Source organism: Pyxicephalus adspersus, chromosome 5 (genome assembly GCF_032062135.1).
Source record: "Pyxicephalus adspersus chromosome 5, UCB_Pads_2.0, whole genome shotgun sequence".
NCBI lineage: Eukaryota > Metazoa > Chordata > Amphibia > Anura > Pyxicephalidae > Pyxicephalus > Pyxicephalus adspersus.
Window position 1 is genome coordinate 81,862,375 of NC_092862.1, and position 18,710 is coordinate 81,881,084.

The following is an 18,710-nucleotide window of genomic DNA, read 5'->3' on the forward strand; positions in this document are numbered from 1 at the left end:
CAGTAAGGAATAGGGGGCTAATGAAGAAGCATAGGGAGCTTTACATCTTTACAGCCTGCTGGAAGACATATCTTAGAAAAGCCATTTTTCAATTACCTAAATAGGGAGGCATGGTGACTGCAATCAGTTGGTGTCTCAGACATAAAAAGGTACAGAAAACCCTTGAGTAGGTGTCAAAAAAACATAAGAAAAGGTGAAAGTTCAGTTGCAAGGTGCACTCACCGAGAGCCGATTCAAGTAGGGGACCAACAAGTGGTTAAGCCTTTACCTCACCACCAAGTTACTATCAGAGGCCTCAGAATGTATGCACAAAGGTCAGAGAACTAGAAAAATCTAGCATATCTGATGTGAGATTGTTATTTACATTAGGCAGTCTGTAAAACTTCCAGAGTGCACATTGGGCATACAGGGTTTAATATGTTGTGTGCGCAGTATGATACTCAGATAAAGCTCCACCACTGTCTGAATATCAGATCTGGTAGAATAATTAAGATAGCCTCCGTCACTCACTCAGCCCAACAAACTGTGTTCCCCTACATGAAAAAAAAATCAAGGGCCTCGTCCACAATTTTCCCAAAAAAATAAAAAAACCATCAACGATGCTAAAGGGGGCAATACACAGTATTAACAACTAAGGGTATGAAACTTGGCATTGACTTAATACCTTATTTGCATATTGTATTTCCCTGTATAAACATACCTTGTGTTCCAACAATTTCCATGTGGAGATGAGCCAAGCCACTTGCAGTAGATAATGACAGTTTTATCATTCCTTCCACAGTTACAGTATATCTGTTGAGGTAATCAAACAACGAACCATGCTCATGATAATCAGACACTAACCAAAGCTGTGTCCATGTGCCATTATCTGTAAAATAAAAACAAACAAGTAGAAGAAGACTACAAAAGTTTTTTTGTAAAGCTTGCAATGCTATTGGTAAAATAAAAAGTTTTCTTTTTTTTACCTATACTAAAAGTTTGCATCCGTTGATAATGGTTTTTTTCCATTATTTTTAGGAACATAGCTATGCAGGGTAAGGCTTTGAGTATTTATGTTATAGATATCACTAACATCTATCTAAAGATGCTAGGCTATTACATTGAACTTGGCTTAGCCATTATAGGAACCAGAAGTGATTGCTAGAAGGGGAAGTTCAACTTTCATTGTACTAGAGTTAAGGATTTCAGGGTCATTAGTAAACAGTAATGATATATCTGAATAAGGATTACTTGACTTGTAAATATATGTATAATCCAGAAGAAACCATATTTTTTAGAGATGGTTGTGATTTATGTTAAGAAATACACACAGTGTCATTAGCAAGCAGACTAACCAAAGATACCATTTTTTTCATGGGGTACAGTGTGAATAAAGTATTGTAAGGAATTAAGCATTGGGGAACTATAAAGAAAGAATTAGTAAGTCAAATGTTGGAAGTTATAAAAAATGAGAAAGATACTTGAAAAGATGGAGGAACAGGAAAAACAAAATGATAGCAGGAGAGAAATTAAATGCTAAGATGGAAAATGAAAGTTCTGAAATGGAGATTAAGTATTTTAGAAAGAAAAGGCAAAGAAGGGCGGTAAATATTATAAAAAATGCCAATGACACAATTATAGTATATAGTGAGAACATTTTTAGCAGTTTACTAAAAGTTCTGAAAAACTATTTGGAATGTAGAAACTACAATAAAAAAAGTGCAGACTGTTCAACAGATTCTTAAAGAGTTCATTTAAAGCACACAAAAAAGCTAGTTGGTGCAAGATTTCAATTTTTCTTGTATATCAAGTAACTTTATCTTTGAGGTAAGCATCTTCTAGAGTTCACAACATAAAAAAAAAAAAAAAAAATGATCCTATTAGTCTTTGAACATCATGAAATTCCACAGAACACACCAACGGTTCTATTAATAAAACAGGGATTCTGACAAGCCCTTAAAAATTCCCTGGTGGGAATCAATTACTGCCGTTGAAACACAGACAGAGAATGTCTGATTCCCTGTTAAATAAATAAACAAATAGAGCCCCACGTATACAAAGAAAAAGTTTAAAAACCTTTGTTGTCTGCAGCAATAAAGCCCAAAATATTTTCATGGCGCAGCATCACAGTTTGATATATTTCTGCCTCTCTGAACCATGATCGTTCCTCTCTTGATGAAAAAATCTTGACTGCCACTTCTTCGCCTCTCCACTTGCCACGCCACACTTCACCAAAGCGACCTTTGCCAATGCTCTCTTGCAAAACTATAGTTCTTGCAATGGTTCTCTGCACAAGCAAGGGTAGACCTTAAACAAAAAGGAAAAAAAAAAGTAAAAGGGGTGGAAACCACAAAAATGTAACAGATGTTTTACTTTACCACTACCAATAAACCTCTGTCACTTCCAACAGGTTACCCTCAGTTCCCAGTAATGGAACAGGGAAAAAAAAAAATATACAGGTCAATTAAAGGACTGAAACTTTGTTAAAGTCAGGTTCTCTGCTCATTATCATGTGAAATTTGAAGGGAAGCCAATACATAATTGATGCTAAAGGGGGCAATACATAGTATTAAGAACTAGGAGTATGGAACTTGATACCACTAAAGTTAAATTACCATATATAAACATGCATAAGCCAAGACTTCTTGACCTAAAAATGGCAGAAAAAGTCAGAACTGCTAACTAGAAAAAGTTAACTTATCTATTTTTAGGTAAATATTAAAAGGGGTAATTAATTTTTTATGTTGAATTACAGTACAAAATACATGCCAGTTGTTAAAAGTATAGACAGGATTAGACTTTTTTCAAGCGTAGGCCAATGCCAGGCCGGGGGACCTATAGAAGCATACAGCAACAACATGAACTGCCTTCTAAAACCTCTGATGACCAATCCTAAACTGGCTTTTCCACCCTGAACTTTCCATTACATATTTATGAATTCAAAATTAGCAGTCCTACACCTGAAACATAGTGTACAAGCCTCACTAATACACCCCTAAAATGAGGGCTTTTCTTCTCCCCTAGGCTGGCTACCTTGTGCTGTCCCCTTTCAACTGGCTTGTAAGCAGGCTCTGAAGGCTACGTTCAGACTGGCAGTCAGGTTACCACTTCCTCTCCTAGTGAGACACACTATCCGCAGCAGCCCCCAAACAGAATAAATGGGACAGACAGCATTGAGCAGTTCAGTGACACTTACTGCTTCTTGCTGTCAAATCTGCTGAGGCTAGCACTGTGATGAAACTGACCGAGTGGCTGGCAGAGTGCCAGCCACCCAGATGTGCACAGTATTGCTTATCATGACGTTGGTCTAAACCTAGTCTAACCAAGCAATAAAACTAAAAAAGCTTAAAATTAAGACGCCATCACTGTGGACATGCCACCCTAGGCCATTGTCTAGGTGGCCTATTAAGAAAACCTGCCTTTCCTATATTGGTTGTTCACATGGACTTTCCCTGCTGCTCCTCTAACTCTCCTCTAACTAGACAAGACTACTACTTTGCCATAATATTGCTTACTGTTCTCCCATGATACATTTTAACAAACAGTTTTGATTAATTATATACCTTGTTATCACGCTACTTAAACACTTCCCCTTCTCCCGTCTGTTATTTACTTCTCTGCCTGCTCCTTCACCCACCCGTTGTCTGTCTATATTGCTGAACCATCTCTCTCTTCTGCTTATGTCCGAAAAACATCTCACTAAACCCAAGACGCCCCACTGCCGTTCTTACATTTCTTCACTAAGATACACTTTATTGGCATTCACGCAACTCAAACAATCTTACCCACTTTCTGTTGTGGTCTATGGAATGTCAGGTCTGCCTGTAACAAATTTAACTCTATCCACAAATTTTTCGTAATCTTTAAACCTCCTGGCTTTTCACCCTATGACTCTCCTATAGAGGCCTGCACTTTACACATACCCTCAGACCTGTCAACAGAGAAGGTAAAGGTTTGGGTCCTATTCTCGCTCGCCAATGTACATATTGTGCCTACCCTACCTTCCTCTTCTTAGTCTTGGATGCATTTGACACTGTTGATCACCCTCTTACTGCAGATTCTTAATTATATTGTTATTGGTGATACTGCACACTCTTGGTGTGCTTCCATTTACAGGATCTGATTAAGCCTTTCAGATTTCTTTCATTAGTAAGTCTTCCTCTCCCACTCTGCACCAAGGGTCAGTCCTTGAATTGTTTTTCCTCTTTCTTTATACCTCTTCACTTCATCAGCTCATATCCCATTTTGGCTTACACCACCATCTGTATACCGATAACACACAAATCTGCCTGTCCACCCATCACTTGTCTTCTTTGGTAATGTTTAATGTTTCAGACTGCCTGTTGGCCATCTCATTATGGATGGCTGACAGGTTTCTGAAACTAAACCTGAATAAACCAGGACTTATCTTCCTGCCTCATCACATTCTAAATCTGGTAATGCACGAGTAATTGGTCCATCCATGAGGCACGTTTCCTTGGCGTCACCTTTGATTCTGCACTCTTCTTCCCTCACATTTAGAGCATCACTCGGTGAGGTCCAAAATAACCCCTAACTTTCCTTGCCTCCTCACCAAAAAAAAAAAAAAAAAACTATGTGAAACACAATCTAGGGCAGATAAAGCTAAAAAGGACCTTTTCACCACTATCAGATGAACAGATAGCAAAGGCAAAGATAGTGTTGCACATAATAGAGGGTTGCAAGAGCCTTAAGGTGCGTACACACTTCCAATTTTTATCGTTCCAATCGAACGACGAACGATCGATTGGGCAAAAAATCGTTCGTAAAAAAGTAACCAACGACGCCGACGAACGAGGAAAGTCGCTGGAAACGAACGACCGGACCGACGGATCGGATTGGACGACGATCGTTGAACATCGTTCGTGTGTACGGTCGTTCGTTGATCGTCCATGTTCAGAGCATGCGTGATGAACGAACGTCCGTTCACTTTCCTGTCTTGCACATAGTTCCTCTATCGCTCAAACGATCGTATCTATTGTGTGTACAATATCTACGAATGATCGTGTCGTTAACTCTATGTGCAGGATCGGTGCTATACGATCGTTCATATATATCGTGCATGAACGTTCGTCGTTCGTTTTCCAACGATAATAATTGGAAGTGTGTACGTAGCTTTACTGATAGGAGGGTACTTTGAAACAGCATTAGATATCAGTATTAGGGTAGTCAACAGCCACTGGAAACTTTGAATCTCATCCTGGCATAGAACTACTTTTATAAAACAATCCAGGTACATTAGCATTTAGTAGATCACTGCTCTCCCAATAAGACAGAACAACAATTATGATTAGCTACTAAATAAGGGAGACACAAGCCTCCAGAGAGTGTAGTAAAAACATTGATTTATTGCCAGGCATTTTCTCCAAAGGAGTTTCCTTTACCTTGAAAGGCCCTTTAGGGTTAGTGCCAGTATATGCAGGCTAAGCTTTTATTCAATGAAGTACCAAATGAATGTCCTGTACTAAATACATCTTGGCACAACCCAATACACTAAACAGACAGGTTTGCTGCTTTGGTTTGTTAGTTTATATTACCTGAACCAGATCCTGATGTGGTCATATCATAAATCAAATCTTTAAGTGTTGTTCCCTCCGATATGAAGGGCCTGTCCAAAGAAGGATCTTCTTCATTTGGTACACGATGATGGAGAACGGTGCGATTGTGGCATATATATAGAATTAACATCAGTAAAATACAGATAAAACAAACTGGTCCTGCAATAATTGCTGCCAATTCCACTGGACTAAAAACAGTAATCGTTTTTGTTTCTGGTACTGTAAAAAGAAAGATGAAATAGAATTGTATTAAAATGGAAAAAAACTTGCGTAAGTAGTATATTAAATTCAATTTTTGTGTTATACAAATTTCAGAGGGCAGTAGCATCCTAGGCAATTCATCATTTCATGGAAGTGTGAAAATAGTTAAGTGGGGGGACTGGACTTAAAGCTCAACTGACTGCCTAAAGTCTAGAACCCATAGACACCACCAGACACTGGGTTTCCTCCTATGTAATGCTTTGCCAGGCCTTTACTGCAGCGGCTTTCATTTGCTGTCCGTTTGTAGGTTTTTCTGTCTGAAGATTGGTTGGGTTGAGATCAGGGGAATGGCTAGGCCATTGAAAAATTGCAAATCTTTGCTTTAATAGACTTCTAGGTTGCTTTCACCCTAAGTTTTGGGTCATTGTTCATCTGTATCGTGAAGCTCCACCTAATCAACTTGGCTGCATTTGAGCAGACCGTATGTCTCTGTACACCCCAGAATTCATCTGGCTGCTTCTGTCCTGTTACATCAATAAACATTAGTGATCCTGTACCACTGGCAGCCATGCATGCTGAAGCCATCACACTGCCTCTCCCGTGTTTTACAGATGTAGTATGCTTTGAGAATCATTACTTGTTTCAAGGTTGATTCCAGAACTGTGCTGGCATTTTGAGAGGTTTTTTTGAGAATTAGGAGTGGTTTGTACCTTTGTTGTGAATCTTTTGTACTTGTTTTCATGACCTCTTCTCTTTATGGTAGACTTGGTTATTGATATGCCTAGATGATACTTCCTAGAGAGTGTTCTTCACTTGCCCGGATTTTGTGAAGGGGTTTTTCTTCACCATGGAAATAATTCTGCTAAGATTTGCCACTGTTGACTTCTGTGCAACGTAACAAACTGCAGATTTTGCCATTTCTGTTTTCGTAAGGATGGTATGTTTCTTTTGCATAAAGAGCTCCTTGACTGTATGTTGTGGGTTCAAAGCTATATCTTTAAAGTGCAAACAACACACCTGGAATCAATTCCTGACCTTTTATCTGCTTACTTGATGAAATAACGAGTTATATAGGTGTGGAGTCAATTGTCCAATTTCATTTGGCCCCTTAAAAAGAGGGTGGTACATACAAGAGCTGTAATTCATAAAACCTTCCTCCAATTTGGATGTTGAATCGCTCAAATAAAAGTGATAGTCAGCATTTTATGTCCATGTTCATAATATATCGCTAATTTGAATATGTTTCAGTGAACAGGTAAGGCTTAGTCTACATGGATGTTTTCCCCAGTGTTTCCCCAAGTGTTTGAAATTCCCATGCATTCCAATAGGCTAATCTACACCAGGACGTTTATGAGCGTTTTGCTTGCAAAATTTAAAAAATTAAACCACGCTGGGAAACATGTTAAAACGCTTCCATTGGGGCGTTTTCCCGTGTTAATAAGCAAATGAATTGTAAATGCGTTAAAAACGTGGGAAAACTCAGTATAAACGTTATTCAGCGCTTTAAAAGGCTAATAAAAGTGCATGAAAACGCATATAAACACAGTAGGAACGTGTGTTTTTACAAACGTGTAGACGAACCCTTCAATAACAAAACTTGTGTGAGCGGACAAATATTTATGTATCTAACTGTATGAATTTCATCTGTACTTTAGCCTTTTATCTAAACTTCAAATTTAATCTCAGTTTGGGAAATTGTGAGAAGCCACAAGCCTAATGCTAAAATCTAAAGTGCCACATGGAGTGGTCTAAATAAAGTCCAACATAAGTACTTACACTTTAGGACTGAATAACTTATTTATGCTTTTAGCCATACAACACACTATAACCATACAACACACTTTTATAAACATAGTTACCCATTGAAGGCTGAATTTTCTTATTGCAAAAATCTTCATCACAGCAAAAGGGTATAGTGTAAATGCCATTATTTGAAGAAGGAGCGCACATAAATGGTCTGTCCCGTGGAATAAGGTCCACTTCATTAATGCACAAGCTGTTGTGAGTTTCTTTACCACCTTGTAAAATCACGGATGCTAAACACAACCCATTAGTAACACAGGTCTGATTATCTTTTGAACAGTGTTCACAATGACATTTCAGTGCTGTAAAAAAACAAAACAAAAACAAAAAAATTACCCAAGGATTTCAAAACAAAACAAAGAAAACTTCCTGCTTAGATATAAGAAATTATTCTAGCACAGTGTACCATTTAGTTCTTTTTAGTTATATTTTTTGTCACAGTGAGGTAAAGTCTTTTTAAAATATTACAACTATAGATTTGGTATGAACACAAAAATACTACGCAATACTATTATAACGATATTGGAGGAACTAATCCCAAAAACTAAAAAATAAAAAAATTTGTGACCAGGAAGGTTCTTTATTATTACATCTGCAATAGTTTAAAAACAAAACAAGAAAAAAAAAAAAAAAAAAACCCACACACACAACACTTGCCTTTAATTCCGCAGGGCAGTCTGATCGCTCCAGGGGTGTCCTGCATCAGGTCCCGCGTCGTACCAGAGCTGCTATCTTCTCTCCTTGTTCACCCAACCCAGGCGCAAGATAAAGTGACGTAGGATGAAAAAAAAAAAAATTGCCAATCTCACTACGAATTCGGCTCCTTGAGCAGAAGGAGCGCCAAAGAGCCTCCCATTCATTCTCGACCACCTAGCCCAGGGGTCAGCAACCTTTACTATCAAAAGAGCCATTTTGCCTCTTCTTCCACTAAAGAAAAATAGTCTGGAGCCGCAAAACATAACACAGTTTATAAACTTTTAAAAGTTTTATTATTTTTTTAATTTTATTGCACCTACATTTTTGGTTTTGTACATCTCCCCATTCCAGAGGAATTGGGGTTCAAAGGAGGGGGATGTCATTGTACACACCCATTTGTACACGCCCCGTGGTAGATTTTTTTCATTAGAACACCGGATAGGGAATCCTTCTCCTCCGCAGTGTCTTGGGAGGAAGGGGATCTCAGAGATCTCCCCGCGGCAGCCGAAGGGAGCCACAAGGAGGCTGAAGAGCCTCATGCGGCTCCGGAGCCGCAGGTTGCAGATCCCTGACCTAGCCCATTGAGAATTAGGGGGTGGTGCTGCACCCCTTTTCATTATAAAAGTTATCAAGTTTGCTCTTCAGCCAACTTGAATGGCCAGGCTGCCGCAACTCAGTTCATTCAGTACCAGCTGCCTCAGGGCAAGATTTTGACAAATTTGAATGACGATCAGGCAGGTAAGTACTTATTGTAGAGGGACATTGCCTGTCAATTTCTGTAATAGAAGCCAGTTTGATCCCCAATTTTGAAAGTGGAATTTTAGTTCAGCTTTAAACCAAACAAGAGCCTACTTTTCAAAAGGCTGAGCGAAGAATTTGTTTTCCACTTTAACCCCCCCAGCGGTAATCCCGAGTTCGACTCGGGGTGGCTTTTACTTGCAAAAAAAAACGGTAATCTTGAGTCACACTCGGGGTAACTTTAAGAGCCCCCCTTACCTTTGCCCCACGCTCCAGCGGCGTTCCGATGGTCCTGGTGTGATGCCCGTGCGCCGGTCCGTCGGGGGGTGTGGCCGGGCTGGAGATTTAAAAGCAGATTACTGAGTAATCTGCTTTTAAATAGCACCCGGGTCCCGGCCACGCTGCTGCCCGCATCTCCAGAGAGATGCAAAGCACAATGCAGGACTTCTGCATTGTGCTTTACATCTCACTGCAGGATGCCAGCAGCAATAGCAAATTCCGGGGGTGCTCAGACACTTTTTTTTTTTTTGCACCAATATTGATATCAGCCCAAACCCTCCTGGGATACATGATGGTGTAAAATATACTATATACCTCATGCCAAAGAAAAACTTTTATCACGTACAACCTATGTTTTCATGTTTTTAAACATTGATACTCTGATCAGTCCATCCTTAATCAGAACCCAAAGCACTTCTATTTAAACAACAGGCAAGGTCACGTTAGGACCCTGGTCACGTGCCCAAATCTCAAGTGCCCAAATTATAAGTGCAATGAGAATTAATCCAGGGAATTGACACAGGAATTGGACATACTATTACACTCTACAACTCTACCTCCTGCCTTTGGACTGATTTATCCACCTGGACTCCAACACATCCTCTGCTGCTGCTACCATTCTAAGCTGGTATTTCATCAAACCATCTCCGACTGAATCATCATCCTTCACTAATCCCTATTTAATGTACAGCGCTGCGTAATATGTTGGCGCTATATAAATCCTGTTTAATAATAATAATAATAATAATAATAATATAAACTCTGGGCTTTGTGACCTCTCAACATACATCAAGCTTGAATATTCAGCTTGGATTCCCAAAAATCATATCTTTTTATAGTTAACTCATGAGAGTGACACATGACAAAACCTCTACATAGGAACCTATCTACGTGAATAATGCCTAGGAAATTAGTAAACTATAAAAACAGTTAACCTAATTTATACATTTTACTGGGTAATTTTAAAGGTAGAAACTCTGTTCCTGGGTAGTTTCTTTTTAATCAGGCTAATCCTTTTGCCGTTATAAACTCATGCACAAGGTAAAAGAAAATTGGAAACCGTAACCACATTTGATTGTTCTTACATGAGTCAATAAAAGCTTCACCAAGAAGTCTATGTTCCTATACATGTTAAGCTTAGACATTATCTACCATGTTATGTAAAATAAAAATTGAGGATAGGTCCGCTTTAAGCAAAGATCTCTGCATGCAGCCTTCCATAGCCATAAACAAACAAACGTGTAAATTGTAGCCTTTAGTAAACAAATAAAGTGCAGTCCAGGCTTTGTGCAGAGTGCTGTCAGGGATTTGGGCAGCCTGCCAGGTCTGCTGAGAGGATCAGTATAATGTGTATACAAGGTTTCTTTTTACTCAATGGTCAACTCCCTGAGTCAGCTGGCAGGTAATAAACCCTCTGTTGCCCACATCAGTGCCCTAGTGCAGCGGTCGCCAACCTTTTTGGTCCAGTGGACAACTAAAATTCCCCATCTCCTGACCGTGCATGCGCGGGAAGCCAGGTGACAAATGGGGAGAAACCTCCCCCATAGTGGCGTACTACAAGATGACCCAGCCCACTCTCCCATTGCAGATCTGAGCCTGCAATGGGAGAGTGGGAGGGTTATGTCCAGGGACACAGCCCGACCACTTCCCTGAGCCTGAGGACTGTACGGGGGACGTGGTCCATGGCTCTGGCTGGTACATCCCCCCAGTGGGGTCCTTCTCCTGACCAGAGACGCGGACTACCAACATTTTCTTGCATACCACCAGTTGGCAACCGCTGCCCTAGGGTATCAGGCTGTAGACTCGTATAAAGTCAGGCTCAGACAATACCTTGAAGGCCCAGCGTTGGAAAATTTGACAGTGGGCAGTACTAAACCCCTTAGCGCTCTCCCCATCTATCCTTTATTGGGCTGCTACAGGTAGAATCTTTCCCAAGGCGGCAACACTACAACCTCATCGCCAGTCTGAACACAGCCTAAGGTTTAGTTCACATAAGCAGTTTTAGAAAGTGGTTTGGGCATAAATGAAAAAAGATTTTAGAAAAGAAGAGATTTTCAGGAAAACAGGACTTACTCAAGTAAAAAAAAATCACAAAAGAAGATTTAATTTCAAGGAATCAAATCATTACATAACCATAAAATAAAGTAGGCATTAGGTTAACTAAGGTTGATAGATATCAGCGCTACATGAAATGAATGTAGTTTTGAAACACAAATCACTCCTCCAGAGGTGGAGTCTACAAGATGAATAGCACAATAAGAGGGGGAAATATTGTTCATTTGACATGTTTCACAGCAGTTTAGCTGCTTCTTCATGAATGAATAGCAGAGATCATATCCAAATATCAATCTTAAACAAAAAAAAAAAAAAAAAAAACTTTGGAGAAACAAAATAATGGTACAAAACCACATAATTGTTGTTTGAAAATGCATTTGGCAAATAGTATTCTGATTAAGAAAAAATAAAAAAAAAAACCCAAGATAGGACTGATGCCCAAAGCAGAAGTTCAACAAGATTGTTGTAAGAAATATAATTCAATTTGTTGAAGAAAAATTTACTACAATGAGAAATAATCTACCCTGTTACACATCGCTGGAGGCTTCTAGCACCTGAACCCCAATTACTCAAGATTGGGGGGTACAGGTGAACAAAATTAAAGCTGCAAGTGAGGACACATGTGGCTAACACCCCTTAAAATTTCATCGCTAAGGCATCGTCAGAACATAAAGAACTCTGCCCATCAACAAAATCTACCCTGTTACGTTAGGAGCCTCCAGCTTCTAATGTAACAGGATGATACGTTAGAAGCTGGAGGCTTCTAGGGGCATAGTTCAGTGTTCATTGCTCACTAAACCCTAATACAATTCCAGATGTGATGTTAAGAAGAATCTAATTGTACTAAACATAAGTACTACAGAGCCTACTCTCAAAATATTTATATTTACACATATATTGATTTTTTACACATATTGATATAGCCAGATTAATGCTGCCAAAAGTGGCCAGTACTCACATATATAGTGTAGTGCCTTATTATTATAGTCTAGTATACCAATAAGCTATTGGGATTATAGCCATGAAAGCAGAGTACTATGGTTCTAAAAATCATCAAACATTGCTATCTTGACCATAGATAAATATGGAAAACATGTTATGGGGGGGGGGGGTAAGGGAGAGGGAAGAATCGAAGGTGACGCCAAGACAAAGTGCCTGAGGGGGTGGAGACGAATAAAGTGTTATTAACAGTTAGAAATATGTCGGGGGATAGAGAGAGAGAGAGAGAGAGAGTCAGGTAGTCTTTTATACACAAGACGCTGAAAAAGTATGGAAACATATGGGAGATAGGTCGGTAGCCAAAAGGTAAGGAAAGGTAGCAGAGGGGTAGATACCAGTGGAAAAGGATAGGTTGAATAGTTGGGATAAGTGTGGGGGACAGGGTGGAGTGGGCACGTAGTAGATCAGCAGGAACTGGGTCAAGCAGACAGGTAGTAAATGCTGATGATGGACGAAGAGAGTAGGCTTTATCTAGAGTAACAGGGCTGAAGGAGGTTAGAGATGACTTACAGGTGGAAGGGATATGGATGGAGTGGCATTGTGAGCAGAGATACTGAATCGCAGTTTGACAATGCCTTTGGCAGAGAAAGATGTAGGGAGGCAGGTGTGGGGGTTTAGGAAGGAGTCATTTGCTGAGAACAGGCTGTGTGGATTTGAAGCTTAAGAGGATATGACAGCAAAGAATTTTTGCTTAGCGACAATGAGTGCAGTGTTAAGGTGTTGTAGTAAGGCATTGTAGTCAATGAAGTCAGCACGGAGGCTAGATCCACTTGTGCTGAGATGCACAAGAAGTCTTTTGTGGATGTTTGGTGTAATTGTTGAGCCAGGGTCAGAAGTAGGCAGGATGGGGGTAGCAGAAGGTGGCAGGGGCAACTTTATCTAGTGCTAAAGTAAGAGCATAGTTGAACAGAGTGGGAACTTTATCTTGGGATGTTTTTGTAGAGAGTGTGGGGGGTTAGGGACGTAAGGTAGTTTAAAAATAGGGTGTGGTCAAAGTTACGGATATCTCTGTGCCACGACCAAGTTCCAGGATGTGGCAAAGGGAGGCAGGAATTAGATAGGTTGAAGAAGAGGTTGTGATCAGAAAGAGGAAATGGAGCATTGTCAAGGTGGGCAGAGTTTGGAAAATACCAGGTCTAATGTGTATCTGGCCATTTATGTTCTGTGTAAGTCCAAAGGATGAGGATAATGGAGAGCAGCTTAGCTGAGGAAAGAAGGTTGGGGTCATCCACTGCAATGTTAAAGTCACCAAAGATGGGGGCAGGTTATGGGAAAGAATATGTGAAAGCCAAGAGGCAAAGTTGTCCAAACATTTTGGAACTGGACCAGGGATGGTAGACAACAGAAACAATGGGGGGGAGGGGGTTCGAAAAGGACAGATGAAATGCACTTCCAAAAAGGCTATGTACAGTTGGAGAGGTAGCCAGATCTGGGGTATGTGTGAAGTGCAGGCCTCCATAAGAGATCTAGCATTCTATAGACAACCAGAAAGAGAGGGTAAGAGTTTTTGAATTGGGTGAATGGGAATGAGGTTAGGAGGAGGGAGCATCTTGCTGAAAGGAGGAGAGGCTGTGGGGGAAACAAGAACTAGGTGGAATGTCACCAGCAAGTAGCAGTAGAGGAAAAAAAGGTGCAAGAGTACAAAAAAAAAAAAAAAAAAAAAAAAAAAAAAACCAACATGGGAGTGAATGAGCAGGTATAACTTACAACACATGAAAACATGTTATGGTTAACTGCTACCAGATATTTTCATACTGTAATAAGGTCCTTATTTTTTTAAGAATACCTAGCATAGCATTATTGGGGTTTCTATCTATACACATTGCCATGAAAGCATCATCATACAGCCTTCTACAACTTAAAGATACAAATGCTTTACAGATTGCAGTGCATTTTTGAACCGTTTAGACCAATGGTCGCCAACCTTTTCAGTCCCGCGGACCACTAAAAATACTGTCTCCTAAACGCACACGCGCAGGGAGCAGGGTGTTACTGAAAGGGGGAGAATCCTCCCCCATAGTGACGTTATGATGACATAACCCCGCCCACTCTACCATAGCAGCTCTGAGCCCACCCACTTCCCTTAGCCTGGGATTTGTACAGGGGACAGGGTCCGTGGCTCTGGCCAGTGCACCCCGCCAGTGGGGTCCTTCTCCTGACCCTGCTCAGGGATGCACTGGCCAGAGCCGCAGACCACCAAAATTTACTCGCAGACCACCGGTTGGTGACCGCCAGTTAGACACTGACAGTCTACTCAATAGTGAATGAGCTGCCTAACACATGCAAGCCTCATTTCCATCATAAATACAATCCCATCATAAATTCAAGAATTAGAGAGCTTAAACGTGATTTACTTATCAATGAGTAAGGCATTAGAAGGCAATACTTGCTTACTGCGAATTCCTGTTTAAAGCAGAACTAAACGGGTTGTCCCTTTTATGCAAAGTAAAAATTTTGGTGAGAGGACTACTTTAAAGCAGTTCACAGGAAGGCAATGAGGAAGCAGTCACTGTGACTGCTTTGAAACTTAGAAAAAGTGTAAATAAAACCCAACTTTTTTTGGATAGAATATGGAAGAGTAACATCCTCTGGTATTTTTATCATGGTGTACGTCCTCCATGGGGAGATTCACCCTGGCTGTTCCTGGTAACCATTGTCCCTACTCAGAAAATAGGAATGATGGGAAATCAAAAAATAAGGGGATAAAACACAGCATGCTAATGCTAATTCATATAAATAGCATACCTAACATAACAAAACATTTAGAAAAGTGCATCAATGTTGTTGAAAATGCAGCACATAGCAACTAGTCTCGTGCAGGTGTGCGCAACCTACGGCCTCTGGGCCACATCTATATCTCCTTCAAAGGTTATCAGAACTTTTCAGGGTACACAGGGGACCATAAGAGCTGCTACTAAACAAAATTTAAGCCACGTAAACATAACAAGTTGCCAGATAGCATAAAATACTAACAATCAGGGATTTTTACATTAAGGGGGGCTATTTCAAAACCAGGAACCCCAAATTGAGTTTGCATGTTAGAGACCTCCTGCGGCCCAAACTTCAAGACTGCGTTCAGACTGGTGGTGAGGCTGCCCCTTAATCTTGCCATGGAACCCGGGCTAGGGGGGAGACGCTCCGTACCACCTGGAGTTAAATCTGCAGACGCTGCGGTGTGAGGGACTGAGAGGCTGGTGAGCGGCCTGTTACACATAGCTGGACACTTACCTTCTGTGACCCTCAATGTCTCTGGAACAAAGGGATGTTAGCAACCGGAAATGTGGGAGGAATGGGGAGATGTAGGGCCCTGAAGATGTAGCAGTAAGAACACTTACAGGAAGGTTCATACATTTGGACAGAGAACTTATAAAATTTTGGTTCTGTGCATTATCACAATTTTTTTTTTTTTTTTTTTTTTTTTTAAATGAAACAAGTCAAGATGCAGTTGAACTACAGACTTCCAGCTGAAATTCAGTGGGTTGAACAAAAATGCTGGGTTTCCTCCTTTTTAATGCTCTGCCAAGCCTTTACTGCAGCTGCTTTCAGTTGCTTTTTGTTTGTGGGCCTTTCTGTCCGAAGTTTAGTCCTCAACAAGTGAAATGCATGCTCATTTGGGTTGTGATCAGGTGACTGACTTGGCCATTCAGGAATATTCCACTTCTTTGCTTTAATAAACTCCTGGGTTGCTTTGGCTGTATGTGTTGGGTCATTGTCCAACTGTATTACGACATGCCTTTCAATCAATTTGACTGCATTTAGCTGGATTTGAGCAGACAGTATGTCTCTGAACACCTCCGAATTTATTCAGCTGCTTCTGTCCTGTGTCACATCATCGATAAACACTAGTGTCCCAGTGCCACTGGCAATCAAAGCCGTCACACTGCCTCCGCCATGTTTTACAGATGATGTGGTATGCTTTGGATCATGAGCTGTTCCACGCCTTCTCCATACTTTTTTCTTGCCATCATTCTGGTAAAGGTTGATCTTAGTTTCATCTGTCTAAAGAATGTTTTTCCAGAACTATGCTGGCTTGTTTACATGTTTTTGAGCAAAGTTCAATCTTGCCTTTCTATTCTTGAAGCTTAAGAGTGGATTGCACCTTGCAGTGCACCCTCTGTACTTTTATGCAGTCTTTATGGTAGACTTGGATATTGATACGCCTACTTCCTATTGAGTGTTGTTCACTTGGTTGGTTGTTGTGAAGGGGTCTCTCTTCACCATGCAAATGATTCTGCTATCATCCACCACTGTTGTCTTCCGTGGAACGTCCAGGTCTTTTGTTGATGCGGAGTTCACCAGTGCTTTGTTTCTTTCTCATGATGTACCAAACTGTAGATTTTGCCACCCCTAATATTGTAGCAATTTCTCAGATGGGTTTTTTCTATTTTTGCAGCTGAAGGCAGGGTCTACGTGGACGGTTTTAAAAATGCATATAAACATTCCTACCACATTTATACACGTTTTGAAGCACTTTTACAAGCATTTTAAAACCTGACTTTAAAAGGCTAAAAAACTTTTACAAACGCATATGACGCGTTTTACCGCAATTTGACAATCCTTTATAAAAGGTTTACTTTTAACCCCTTCAGGGAATGAGTACAGGGGTACATAAAACCCCTTACTTATTCCCTGAAAGAGTTAAAAATGTGTAAAAAATTAGGAGGAGGTTTTAATGTTAAGTTACTTTATTAAATGTGAGTGTGTTTGTGTAAATAAACTTAAAAAAAAAAAAAAAAAAAAAGTTAACAGGTTATCCCAATGACAGGAGTGCTCTGTGATTGGCTGAGGTTTTTCATTTCTCTGCCATTCAGCACTAGACTTGAATGAAGAGACTTGTCCCCATTCATCTCTAGTGCTCTGTGATTGGCTGAGAAATAGGAAAGCCTGATGTCAGCTCAAGCATCATCAGGATTTCCCTTTCCTCAGCCAATCAGGGAGCAGAGCAATCAGCAGAGCTCTGCTATGCTGACAGCTCCGCTCCCCTGATTACTCCCACAGCCCTAGAGGAGCTGTAGTATGCGCTACAGATACAGAACATGTCCCCCCCCCCCCAATGGAGATCTGGGATTCTCCTTATTCTTCCACATTTCAATGTCATGCTAAAAACACTTATAAAAGCGCCCATTGTTTTCAATGGAAGCTTTCATAAAAAGCCTAAAAACACTTGTAAAAGCCTCGGTTGAGTTCAATGGGAGCGTTTTCCCACATTTACCCCGCGTTTTAATTTTTTAAGATAAAGCTCATAAACGTGCCTGAAGCAAACATCCTGGTGTAGATTAACCCATTGGAATGCATGGGGACTTTAAACATGGGCTTTAAAAGCCTCAGGTTAAACGCTGGGGAAACAGTCCGTGTAGACTAAGCCTAAGGATGGCTTGTTTCACCTGCATGGACCGCATATTGTCTGTTCACAGCAAAATCTTCCACATACAAGAACCCCCCCCCCCCCCCATCACCTCAAATCAACTCCAGGCCTTTTATCTGCTTAATTGTGATACAACGACGGAATTGCCCACACCAGCCCATGAAATAGTCTTTGAGTCAATTGTTCAATTACTTTTAAGCCCCTGAAATGAAGTGATTGTGTAAAAAATAATGTGAGTAACTAAAGCCTTCATGAAATCTTTTTGGTTAACCCACTGAAATAAAGCTAAAAGCTAAAAATCTGCAGTTCAACTGCATCTGAGTTGTTTCATTTAAAATTTATTGTCGTAATGTACAGAAGCAAAAATAGAAAAAAGTTGTCTCTGTCCAAATAGTTACGAACCCAGCTGTACCCCTTGGCTATCTGACACATGAATTACATCCCTCGTAGACATTCTTGAGCATTGCCATTTCTTTTATTTGGTGCATGTATGTTATGGTAACTAGAAACATTTCAATTTAATTTGAAATTAAAACTATTCTAGTTTTACACATTTTTATTGCGTATGTTTGTTGCGCATTGTGGCCTCAAGTTTTATCCCAATGCCAACCGTGGCCCCCAGATGAAAAAAGGTTGGGCACCACTGGTGTAGTAGGTTTGCCAATAATGATGGATGGCAAGGCAGTACACAAATGCATGGAATGTGGTTTGCCATACACTTTATTATTATATGTAATTTCACAATAAAGCACATAACACACACTAGTTCAAACATGTCATCAAAGATATTATTCCCTAACTTTAACATATTTCTATATAAACACATAGGCTGAATATTTGTTATTTTTTGGATTTTAGACAAAAAAAGTTTTCAAATGCCTCTACACCTTGACAAACTTAAGGCAAGTTTTGTCTTAATGCCATGTCAACATATAGCATTCTTCCTCTTTTTCAAAACATGCAGTAATGTACTATCAGCACGCAGAAAAAAAATCTACCTCGATTACTCAAATACAGTT

The 18,710-nt window shown here is 40.2% G+C and overlaps 1 protein-coding gene across 3 annotated transcripts in view; it reads right to left on the minus strand.

Annotated features, from left to right (window-relative positions):
* TGFBR1 (transforming growth factor beta receptor 1) overlaps window positions 1–18,710 on the minus strand; it is a 32,915-nt gene that overhangs the window by 13,946 nt on the left and 259 nt on the right. For 2 of the 3 annotated variants that reach the window (XM_072411946.1, XM_072411947.1), the window contains exons 2-5: window positions 7,616–7,861; window positions 5,535–5,774; window positions 2,056–2,286; window positions 701–868 (exon numbers count right to left, since the gene is read on the minus strand). In XM_072411946.1, coding sequence (XP_072268047.1) covers window positions 701–868; window positions 2,056–2,286; window positions 5,535–5,774; window positions 7,616–7,861 — 885 coding nt within the window. The remainder of the gene's footprint in view (window positions 1–700; window positions 869–2,055; window positions 2,287–5,534; window positions 5,775–7,615; window positions 7,862–18,710) is intronic. The other variant, XM_072411949.1, reaches the window with a different exon arrangement.